The sequence below is a fragment of the Myripristis murdjan genome, chromosome 7 (genome assembly GCF_902150065.1).
Source record: "Myripristis murdjan chromosome 7, fMyrMur1.1, whole genome shotgun sequence".
In the NCBI taxonomy this organism is placed as follows: Eukaryota; Metazoa; Chordata; class Actinopteri; order Holocentriformes; family Holocentridae; genus Myripristis; species Myripristis murdjan.
In genome coordinates, this window is record NC_043986.1 from 20638486 (window position 1) to 20650899 (window position 12414).

The 12414-nt window shown below is 41.1% G+C and overlaps 1 protein-coding gene across 1 annotated transcript in view; it reads right to left on the bottom strand.

The window, feature by feature from the left end:
• Positions 1-983: 983 nt before the first annotated feature.
• The window catches only part of LOC115362761 (acid-sensing ion channel 1-like), a 31689-nt gene continuing 20258 nt past the window's right edge, over positions 984-12414 (bottom strand). The window contains exons 3-10 of the mRNA XM_030056829.1: positions 5695-5845; positions 5370-5497; positions 4483-4633; positions 4298-4354; positions 4022-4175; positions 3765-3856; positions 3587-3666; positions 984-3338 (exon numbers count right to left, since the gene is read on the bottom strand). Of these exons, the coding sequence (XP_029912689.1) occupies positions 3219-3338; positions 3587-3666; positions 3765-3856; positions 4022-4175; positions 4298-4354; positions 4483-4633; positions 5370-5497; positions 5695-5845 (933 nt within the window). The 3' untranslated portion in view covers positions 984-3218. The remainder of the gene's footprint in view (positions 3339-3586; positions 3667-3764; positions 3857-4021; positions 4176-4297; positions 4355-4482; positions 4634-5369; positions 5498-5694; positions 5846-12414) is intronic.

The following is a 12414-nucleotide window of genomic DNA, read 5'->3' on the forward strand; positions in this document are numbered from 1 at the left end:
GTCTAAAATGTTACACTGACTGGTTTATAATTTACATCAGATCAAGCAAATAAGTGACTCATTTGATTTTAGCCCCAAAGCGAAGATCTTTCGATGAAATTTACATTGAAATCCTCCTCCCTCCATTAAGGCAAACTATCAAACAGGACGTAGTATTTTGTGAGTCCAGTTTTCACTGTACATAATGTCATTATCACATTAAAAGTCATAAGGGCTGTGACAGAAGGATCATTGTGAGGCAAATTATGCAGTCTGGAGGGCTGAAACAAAAGGGAACTTGTGGAAGAGTTGGACAGTGGTCAGAAAACAGGACACAGAAAACAGCTGAACAGCAGATTCTAGTTTCTACAAGTAGACACAATTTAAAGAGTTTACCCCCACTTGACTGAGAGCTGTATTTCCTTCTGTGCTTCATATGATGTGACCTTGCATGCCACTTTGACCCAAATCCTGTCAGCAGGCTACATGGAGCTCCTCAGTGAATTTTCATTTCTGAGAGTATTTACCCCACTGATGTTCCCGAGCCTTCACCTACTGTCACTCCACACCTCATCATGTGGAAGTTGTTATTTTTGGCCCTGCCCTCCCATGCCTTGTTGAAGATTACACGGGTGAGTTAAATATGAATGTGCTGGTGATGCAGCATGCTTTAATGAGGCCACAGTCACACACTATATGCATTGTACTCGAAACAGGCTGAAAGAAATGATGGAAATGCATGTTAATGATATACACCAAAAATTATGATTGGAGCAATGAGCCAAAGCTGCTATTTATTTATTTATTTATTTATTTTCTACTGATTAATTTGTATTTCATATCAAATGATGACTATGGACCAAAAAGTGCCACTTGTTTCTCCTCACCCCCTCTATTATACAGTCATTTTTTTCAGCATTAGCATAAATAATGAGACAGAACAGACAGATGAATAAAAGTTATGTAAAGTTGGCATTTAATCTTTAATGTAAGAACTGGTTCAAGTTCATAACTTAGCAATATCACCAGACAACGACACTTTCCTTTAATGTTTCAGTTGAAAATGAAAAAAAAAGGAAAACAAAACAAAACAAAACAAATCATAAAAATAATAAAAATGAAGTATAATTGACAGAGGTCTTATTTTGGGATGCCTGACCACTTGGTCGTCCATGTTCGCCTGCTGAACGATATATAAATAGCTTTTAAAGTGTAAGCAGTTGTGATTGCAACCACATGAGCAGAAACAAAACAGCCTCATACTTTATTATTATCCCAAATAAATAATCATTATTGTGCCTTAGATAAATAAACCATCTGGAAACATGTAAACCGGTAGGCATCATTTGTACAGAAAAAATGGAATAGGAACACATAGGCAGTCTATAATAAGTAGTTACAATAAATACAACACTGAACAGATGAGACTATGCTAATACAATAATCATAGTCCTTGCAGTATTTTACATTTATTTACAACTGATGGTACGATTGTGCTTGATAATAACACTACACGGCCACATACTATACAATTCTCATTTTCTTTTGAGAATAACATCCAGCTCGGCTAAATGGGCATGAGTGGAAAACAGATCCATTCCAACAGAACGATGGTTGGATGATTTGATTTTTGTAAACACAATCTCTGAGACCTCAGCATAGAAATAAACATGCACTTCTCGATCCCCAAATGGTTGCCGACTGCCGGCAAACCTGATAACAGATACAGTGTTTTGGATATAAGGGCAGCTTTTGGAAATTTGCTTTTTCAATTTTGATGGCATTGGCGTCTGGCAAGATTGCACTCACACATGCACACAGACACACACACACACACACACGGGCACTCACACACACACATATGCACACACTCCCACTAATTTGACATGCTCATAAAACACAACCACACAAACAGACAAAATGATGACATACGGCAGACAAACATGCCAATATACTGCTCACAGATCCGAAGGCTACATTACAGTGCTACATGCAACCTACAGCAGCTGGCACCTTGAAGATGGCAAAACACATTCAACAAAACATTGATAAGACAGATTATTATTCAGTTCATCTTCCTCTGTCACATCTCTTAAATGTGATGGTTGATGAAGAATATCTACATGTAGCCCACATGTTGAAGTGTACAGTTACATTCTCATGGAGAAAAAAAAAATGATTCAGATTCTTTGCGTTTCATCCATTTGGCAGGAGATGAGAGGCTCCTCTTAATATCTTTAAATTATATCGTGAGCTATACAATGACTGTCACTGAAGGCTACTTTAGGCAAATAATACTGTGTAGCACCTGGTGGCCAGGGAGACGAGCTTTTTAAGATTTGTTCATCATATGGTTTATGTGCATTAGATTTCATTGTTGTGTATCCATCTGTTTTACTGGTTAAAAATGGATATTACTCATTTATGTACTTCATAAATACAATTTAATGTATATTGTAATGCCAGAGGTTTTTTTTTTTCAATCCTTTCTTTCTCAGCATGAAAATTTGGCTCATGAATTCTCCAGGGTCCTGCCACCCTGCAAAATGAGGTAGTATATTGGCAGAATATAGGAGCTATGCAAGAGTCTGACCAAGGGAAGCCTGTGATAAGATGATTTTTGGATGAATGTGAAATGGATAGTTAGTGAGTAAGGGGCAGAGTTTGGAAACTTAAAAAAGGGGTGGGAAAAAAAGAATAGTAAATCTAGACTTCTAAAAGAAATTGAAACAAGTGGGACAGAACAGGAAAGAACATGCAGGACAGACATGCAGATTCTCAACACATCAAATGAGCTAAAATCATAATGAAAGAGACTTTGGAAGGGGACACTAATTTATCACTGTTCCTCAGAATGAAAGATGAGAAGCAACACCGGGTAATTGGGATTTCAAAAGCTGATTTTACTGAACACGTCTGAACTTTTGCTGAGTTCAAGCTTCAGTATCCGTCATTATGTCTTGAGAAGGTGTTTACAGATGACCAATGAACTTACTGTCACATTTTTAAAATTCATCACAACACTGGTTGTCCTTACTCCTGGTCTGCTGTGTGTGCGGCTCTTCCTTTAGCCGCCACGTGGACCTTAATGTCTCGCAAAAACCTCAAGCAGGCACAACAAACTCAAACACATTCTCTTTTGCACCAGCGATCTGGCTCACGGTGATGAACGATGTCCATGGGGAACGGCTTAAGGGATCGAGGGAGCGTGTCTACCCCCTTCTCACGGCGGGACGAGCCTAGTGAAAGTTAGTCACGTGACACTTTACATCATCCAGGCTCAGGACAGTCCCCTGGTCATTGTTGTTGTTGTGCTTGTGCTTCTTATCAGAGCAGCGACACAACTTGTACTTCATCACCTGAAAGGACAAAAAAAAGAAACAAGAAAAAAAGAAGTGCTTAACAATCTGCAAACTTTACTTTGAAAAGGAAAATGGAAAAAGATGGAGAATCACACATATCACAGTATTTCACAATATGTCATTTAGCAGATGCTTTTGTCCAAAGTGTCAAACAAACAATCTTCATCAGCTAGGCCTTCAGTGTGTGACCCTAACCCTACTTACATTTTAATATATAGCCAACCACCTCGTCTAAGAAGTCTCACCTCATAAATGTAATCAAATAACTCCAGAATAGTAAGTATGCTCGCCCCGATAAAAAGTCCCATTTGACCGCCAATGTCACCTGGAACAAGAAAATGTTGGAAAGTTTATGAGAAACAGAGAAGGTGCCGTAATTCATTCCCAATGCAAACTGTAAATTTCTCATCGACATAGCTATACCTAAAAGTCCAGCGACTTCATAAGCTTTCTTCTGTTCAATAGTCTCATAATTGAGAGCCTCAAAGAAGATGTCCAAAACCAGGATGTTCTCACTGAAGAGGGAAAGAAGCAGTGTCAAGTATACAATTCAAAGATTGAAAATATGGGTCTGTTATGTAATTTTAAAGTACACAGTATGCATTTTGCAGTAGACCACAATAGCAATATTTGGAGTTAGACCGATGAAATGTCGCTTTTTGCACTCTATAAAGACTCACGCAATATACTGCTCAGACTTGTTGTATTTCTTTGCGAGGTACTTAGCAGAGGCCTTGCTGGGGATCTTGACAAACGACAGCTCTTTGCTGTATCTGGTCATGTTGCACGGTGTCTCACACACACAGAAATCATTATCTCTCTCCACCAGGAAGTCTGAGGACAGAGAGCAACAGCACAGCTTCTCCTTTATTGGATGTCGGCGACTTGATGTGTGTGTGTGTGTGTGTGTGTGTGTGTGTCTGTGACTGTAAGATTCAGAGAGGGCTCTTACTTACCAAGAGCTGGGTCAGCACATTCTTTGTACAGCTCAGGGGTGCAGTAGGGCGCATCGCCTGCAGACAGAACAGCAATATCAGAGAGATATTCCATGTCTTCCATGTGCATAATTTTTATTTAAAGGGGCTCTAAAATGTTATATAATCCTGATGCGATGTAACAGTTCAGCAGCTCAGTTTCCTACCGGGCATGTGCACCATGCGACAGTTACAGTTGTCCACTAGGTAGCGTGTTTCACAGTCGATACGGCAGGCCGTGATGCTGTAACTGTCAAAGAAGTCGGAGTCCATGGGAGTCACCTTACAGTCTCCCCAAGGCGGGGGGAGGTAGATCAGCTGGAACAAAGCCACATCATGCACCGCATCACAACAGTTACACAAGAGACACACGGTGCTCCACAAGACATTGTTTTTCACAGCATTACCATAATTACAGCATCACCATAACCTACTTGCTGATACTTTTAATTAAATATTAATAATACAGTGATGAAATAATAATTTTGCCATACATAAATCTAACACATGAATATACTGTTTATGCCCCAAATGCTACATACAGTCATATAAGCTCCTCTCTTAATATGGTTATATATGTGTAGCCAATATATGTAATTTATATATGTGTTTATATAAAGTCAATGGAGAGGATACATGCATTTGTAATATGTTAAACACATACAGTATATGAAAATGTGCCGAATTCAAGTACAATTCATATGTTGGTATTGAATATGGATATATTTACATCTCCTATATGCACATAGATTACATTTTTTATTTTCATAGCAAAAAGGGAAAAGGTGTTTTTTCAAATGAGACAAATAAATAAATTAAAGGAATAAAAGTGAAATGCCATACATGAATGAAAATCAAGGTTGCTGCTCGGTACAGAGGAATAAATAAGGCTAATGTAAGAATAAAATAGTCAAAGAAAAATTTAGCCTGCCTTTGAAAAAAACAAACAAACAAAAAAACAACTTCTTTCGTGGTTTTAAATGATTTTTGCCCACAAATGGCACATGTGTAATGGTGGAGGCAGATTCTGCATCTGCATGCAGTGGTCACACACCCTCTGTTCCTGGCAAGACACGAACGTCTGAAACCCAGGTGCCACTCCGAACCCCAGCTGGTCAATGAAGGAGGGCTCATCCTGACTGTGAATCTGAACTTTGACCCCGGCTTCAAATGATGTCTCATCTGCAGGGGAGACGAGGCGGAGATCAGTGCGACACACCTTCGAGAGACACTAATGCTCCCTGACACTTGGAGAGGAGGATGCACACACACATTTAGAAGCACATAAACACTGCGACAAACAGCGAGAGAGTGACAGAAACGTATGCATGAGCACTGTAGTGCCAGCAGCTGAAGGAACTGAATGGCTTCGTCCTCACCTGTTTCCCCCCAGACAGGTAGGTATTCATCCTGCTGAATGTCCAGCATGAGCTCCAGGCCATTACCCATACCTCCCTTGGTTGTGATGAGTGGAGCATGCCCGTCACCCCCGGCGTTAAAGGTGTAACACTTCCCATAGCGGGTGAAGACCTGAGAGACACATCCGAACAAAAAATCAGAGAACTTGCCAAACCCGAGACTTCTGTTGACAAGGAGACTCTTCAGGCTACCAGGGGGCTTAACAACCATTGTCCACTAGGGGTCAGTGTTAGCCTCAATTTCTGTGTGTGTGTGTGGGTGTGTGTGTGTGTGTGTGTGTGTGTGTGTGTGTGAGGGAGAGTAAGAGGGAGAAAGAGCGTGTGTGACAGAGAGAGAAAGATAGAGACAGGGAGAGGAAAGAGAAAGGGGTGAAGAGACAGAGAAAAGGGGGTATTCCCATGGGTTTGGAGGTTACACAATAAGCTCAGTGAGGTGATGGAGAATGGCAGACTGGTGATTTAACATTCACTCGCATGCTCTTTATGGCACTTATAATGGACCTGATGTTACCATGGAGACCAAGCATCCCAGCCAAGAAGAATGCCTTAATTTTTAAGGAAAGCCAAGACACAGATGTTAGATTTAAGCTTCATGAGACTCCAACAAAGCTCATCTAGCACGTTTTAACCACCAACAGCTGGCCAGTTGCAATTCACTGTAATTGTACCAGTGCTGATCTTTCTTTCTGTTAGAGCCTTCGGTGTCATACGAGTCCCGTTATCCACACCATGAAAACGAGTGGGAGAGTGGGAGAGCGGGGGGCAACAGAGAGCAGGGATGCAAAGTGAAAGAGACACAGAGAGAGGGGGAGTTCTGCTGCTGACGCTTTGGGCAGGCTGTTGTTCAGTGTTATGGCACAACATGACAAATCTGTGATTAGAGGGAACAAACCAAGCAAATAAATGTTGAGAGAGGGTGCTTATACGTTTCTGCCATCTATCACATACAGTCCGCAAGAGACTGCTGATCACAGGAGCAGACATCAATCTGAGTTTACTCCACAGAAAACAACAAAACAAAAGATGCTGCCCTACAAAGTGAGGTGAGAGGAGGGCAAAGGGGGATTGGAAATAACATATTTTACTCATTTAGACACATTGGAAAACCCTGCGTAAAATGCCTCAGAGACACTAATTATGTAAAGGAAAACATGGTGCACTCTCAGGAAATAAAGCCCATAATTGTACCTTTAGGGATACGATGGCTTGTCACTGGGACAGGACACTTGAAGGTGCAGCTTTTAGACCCTTGACATTGGCTGCTCATTTATACCCTTGTGTTCTGTACCTTAGAGAGTCCACTCTTGTTCCTGTATTTTACTACAATATTGACTGGTTAATTGTATTACCTATTTTTCATATCAACAGATCTACAAACTTTTCATTTCAAGGCTACTTAACTATAGCCTACAAGTTGAAATCTATCATAAATTAATATTTTTCCTTATTTATTAATCTATTTAGGTTTTTAGTGATATATTACTTCTTTTTATTTGGCCTAACAAACTGTGCCTTGTGATATCATACTTTAATATTTTGAGGAAATGGTACATATGTGTACCTTTCACTGCTTGGGAACATATATGTCCTTTTTTGGCTCTGAAAATGGTACACATAAGGTTTAGTAATTACACCTGGGGAGGTGCTTGTGTAGATTGTACCTTGGGGGACAGAAATGGACTCCTACTGTGCCCAATCCTGACAGTGTATTATGTGTCACAAAGCACACAGCCTTAGCTGAACCACCCAGTCATTCTATGTTTCACTTGTCAACTGTCACCAACCCACATACCGCATGTTCATTGCATTCACACTTATTGATTTGCAGCGCAACAAGCAAAGCGAAGCAAACCTTGGTGGTTTACTTATAGAGATTACATTGACAGAGATTGTCTGCCTCTTGAAAGCATTGATGTACAAGGTTGAATAGAGCCTGCACGTTAAATGAATCATTACATAGATGTGGAATCCATGGCTGTGTGATGCTGTGTGCTGCCAATCAAAAAATAAAGGATGTGAGGTCATGTAAGCCAACACTTCTTATCTTTAACGTTGCAACAGAGGCAGTAAGAACAACAACATCAAACATGTAGGATATGCAATTTCTGTGCTCTATGTACGTGCTGCGATCTGCATGCTTGTTCCACGTGTTCTTGATGATTGAATAAATTACTGTGCACATCTGAAAGTTTTCTCTGCAGCAGAATCTATATGGAGCATGAGGGCTGAGAGTAAGAATTACAGTAAAGACAGATTGGTTAGAGCGTATAAAAGTCACTTGTTACAGACACCTTTTAGACTCTACTAACACTATTAAAAGAATTTTGCAACAAGAATTAATCCTCTTTTTCACGCTGAGCATCAAATACGCTAATTCAGGACTGGAGTTCACATGGGCTACAAGCTTTGCAGTCTTGTGATCAATAAAGCTGTCGCTCAGGCAGAATTTCCCAGGTAGTGAAAAGCACTCAACAGTGCTCTACTGTAATTAATCATTATGCACATAATTATGTATATCTGTTTTTAGAGCCAAGGCAGAGTTTGAAATAACCCATAAATCACAAATCTCCGCACTTTCCCATCCATTTAGAGAGGTCTTAATACAGTCTTGCAATCTGCGAGCTTTTAAAAGATGTCTCAGCAGGGTAGGTTCAATCCATTAGCACTCTGTTGTTTTATGGGAATATTTTCAAAGACTTTAAAACCGTCTCGGTAAAGTGCAAACACTTTCTCGGTTATTATGCTGCTCGCTTAAACAGCTATCACTGAGTGCTATTTAAATGCAACAGCAAGCAGCCAGCAGCCCACGGTGACCACTACTAGGAGGTATCCATGTAATCTGTTCCTGGCATTTATTTCATCCTCCCATTGTGCAGCTGGTGTAATTAGGACTGCAGTGTGGCAAGCGTTTCATCCAGGACATCTGGAAAATTTCCCATTGTAGGTAACATCACATGTGAATGGGATTTATAAAAAAAAAAAAAAAAAAGAAGCGCACAAGCGAACACTAAAACACCGCCTGCATAAGCAATAAGACTGACTAGTGTGTGTCTTAAAACCAGAATGAATCCAACAACAAGCTGACAAAGCCACGCAGGTGAGAGGTTCCCATGCAGGTGATTGATTACGGTTTAAACTCTTGGTGATGGGTGATCTTGGAGTCCAATCAGTCATGCAAGCACAATGGCAAAATTAATCCAAGAATGAAACCATCACAGCCATGACCGTCTCTGCTCTTGTGGTTGGTTCTGGATGAATCACTGAGTCACTAAGCTAATAACCAGTCTTGGGCAGAACAAAGAGCCATTCTAAAGAGAAGATAAACCATAGGTAGGGGATTGAGAACCAGAGGCAGAGTGGTTTCTGTGTGTGTGCGTGTGTGTATGGGTGTGTGTGTTTGCATCTGCATGTGTGTGTGTGTATACTAATGATGCCCAGAATGTAGAATCAGATCTTCAATCACTGGTTGTCAAAATAAAAAAGAAGTAAAGAAGAGAGGTAAACAAGTCTAGAACCGCAGGGCTGCAAGGACGGGGACGGCAGATAAATAAAAGGCTACTGTGGAGAAACTCTGTCCCTTAATTGGAGAGAGAAGACTGTAGGCCAGCCTGCACTGGAAAAACACTGCTGAGATACCGACTGCCTGGACATCAGCTGTCTCTGTAAACCCCAAATATGGAAAATGAAAAGTGACAGACTTATATTTATCTTGACATGATTCAGACTCCCAATTTATCACTCTCAGTTAAAACTTTTTAACTGGCATCCTGCAGAACCATAAAGAGGCTTAACCATCGCATTTTTTTTTTCCGCCCCGGAGGTCAAAGTCAGAATAATGAATGGGAATTGATCATGCAAATCAAGAACATCATGTCCAATGCATTGACTGTTTGATGACACCTTGAGGCATTGAAGGCCGCGGGGCAGGGCTGCGTAATGATCACCTAATGCATTAGGACAGGAAGTCCTCCAACATACTTGACATCAGAAGTAGTCGAACTTTTTTTCCGGAGGTGCTTGCTTGCAGAGCAAAATGATTGCCATTAATCTGGAATCAATTTAAATATCAAAATGCAATCTTGCCAGCAAAACATTATCACCTGCCTTCCTGCTGCTTTATAGCTGAAATAATGTCAAACTTTTCCTGCTGCAGAGAGGTGTTTTACCCATTATATCTGGGATTTTATCCTGCAGCTCCCACACAATGAACAAATTTCCTTCCTTCTTACATTCTCTGCCTCCCTGGTCTGCATTGCTCTTTTCTTGTTCCCTTGTGTCTCCTGAACTATGATGTTCTTTTCCCTGTGGACTCCTCTCCATCTCCTGCTGCACCACCCCACTCCTTCCACCCCCACTCCCCCCTCCACGCTCCGTTTGATGAATATTTTACAGGCCAGTAGAGACAGTCCTCTTCTCTCATCCTATTCCCAGACTCTGTCCAGGCTCTCAGTACCTATCACCTTCAGAGACGATAGCATCATAGCACCGGGTGTGGGACCCCACTAGAGAATGAAAGAGGGTGGGGAGCATATCGTATGAAGAGGAACGGAGGTGTGTATTCACTTAAGTTATATATGCCTCTGTGTACGACTTCTATCTGAGTCCACAACTGTGCTGACGTACATGCTACTGCAGAATGATGGAGTGGATTTGACATAAAGGTGAAACCAGGTAGGCTTTGCAAAGCTCCCTCCAAGGGAGAGGGGGCTGGTGACATCCTGTGTGGTGTGCATATCATGATATTGTCATAACACACACCAATTAAAATGGCCAAAAACAAAAAGGACACCTCACCATAGATAGAATTTACAAATTATTGCTGCACCAGGTTGCTCATATAATTCTGCCATGCTGTGGCACAGTGGGACCCAAATCAGTGGAGACGAAGGAGAAACCTTTCCTCAGGAAAAAAGAGAAGAGATTCACAGCACAACAACAGAGTAGCTGATCAAGATGAGGCAGCAGAGCCTGCAGGCCTGTCACCAAGGACAACTAATTGTTGGTTTAATGCAATGCCTGGTTTCTATGGTAGACGGACCAGCAGTGTCACCACACATCGAGAGGAAATAGCCCAAGCCTTGAGGGAAAGTCCTTGCTATTCTCCCTGTTTGATAGAGGCTGCTGTTCCTCACAATGGAGAGAGAAGGAAATTATGTAGGACTCCTCTAAATAATAGTTAAAACCGTCTCGGTGAATAATGTAAATGGTCTTGTGGCTTAGGATCCCAGACATAAATGTGTTTGGATTGCCAGTTCACACTCAGTCAGAGTGGATCAGTTTTCTATAGCATCTCCCTCAGTCAGCAAGCAGCCTGTAATTCTCCCCCAAGTGAGCAAAATTAGAATTGAGTGAGACGGTAAATAGCTGCTTGGAGGACTAAGCCATTCACTATCAGACAGTTGTACGCTGCAGTTATACAGTGCATTTCACTCTGTTTGGTATATCTGCAATAATTGCTATTCACAGTAATCTGGGCTAGTGTGAATAATATGTGCATCGTATGACAGGTGTTATGTTTACAAATAACTGCACTGTTAAATTAGATTAATCTAGTAGTGCAGTTTATGTGTAGTATGTTGTATTGTTCCCACCTCCAGGTCTTTTAGAGCAGCAGACTCATTCCTTTGTGCTAAAATACTATAGTTAACAAATCCTCTTCTGCCTGACAATCCCACCTTCATCTCTCAATCATCATCATCACCTCTAAATCTCTGCCTGCTTGTGCAGGCCATGTGCAGCAGAGCCCACGCTCTCCGCTGTGAGAGAAATGCCAGGCGGAGAGGCCATCACAGCAGATAGCTGCACTAACTCCAGTGTGCATCGCCCTCTCCTCGTGCACAGCTGAGTAAACATCAAGGGATAAACAGCCCTGGGCCAAGTCAGCAGGGCAGGACAGAGGCAAGAGTACACCCTACTATAGCAGAGGGCTTTTTTAGCTGCGGAGGGAATCTCAGCAGGGTCAATCTCTGGGATTAAGTCGTACTGTGAAGTGTGAATGTGTGAATCCAGCCTTGTTTTGTATGAGGCCTCTCTCAATCTGTCTGACCTTTTAGGACATAAACAGAAGGATGTTTGACCTAAAGGTGATAAGAAAAACAAACCTAGCAGAGTTTTTTTTTTTTTTTTTTTTGAAAGCAAAAGTTGCTAATAGTCGGGATTTTGAGCTGATATTCATTATCTTAAATTTGAAATTCCTATTGCTTATTCCTATCACTCTGTAATGAAATGAACAAAGACAGTATTGCAGCTACAAAATAAAAAGATGAGAGAGATACTGTTAAACAATATTGAAAATCTGGAGTCCTTCATATCAAACAGGGAAGATATGGCAGCTAATGGCCCAAAACATCAGAAAACCAATAAATCAGTCTAACTCTAATGTGAAAGTAGAAGCAGAAGTGATGCCAAATGTCTTCATGTGACTTTACGAGACAAACTCAGTTCAGATAATTGTGTTCGGACCCTTGTATAGATTAAAAACTTTCCTGTATTTTCCAGCATGTATTCCAGCTGTATTTTCTGTGTTTATGAGTAGCCTCTTCCCTGCATATGGACATGGTTTTAAATCTTGCACTTCATAATGGGGTGGTCACATTGTAGTGTGGGATTTTTGAGTGTTTCTAGAGTCAGATGATTACCTGCCTGTCTGTCTGCTTCCTCACACATGGCTGAGGCCAAGAT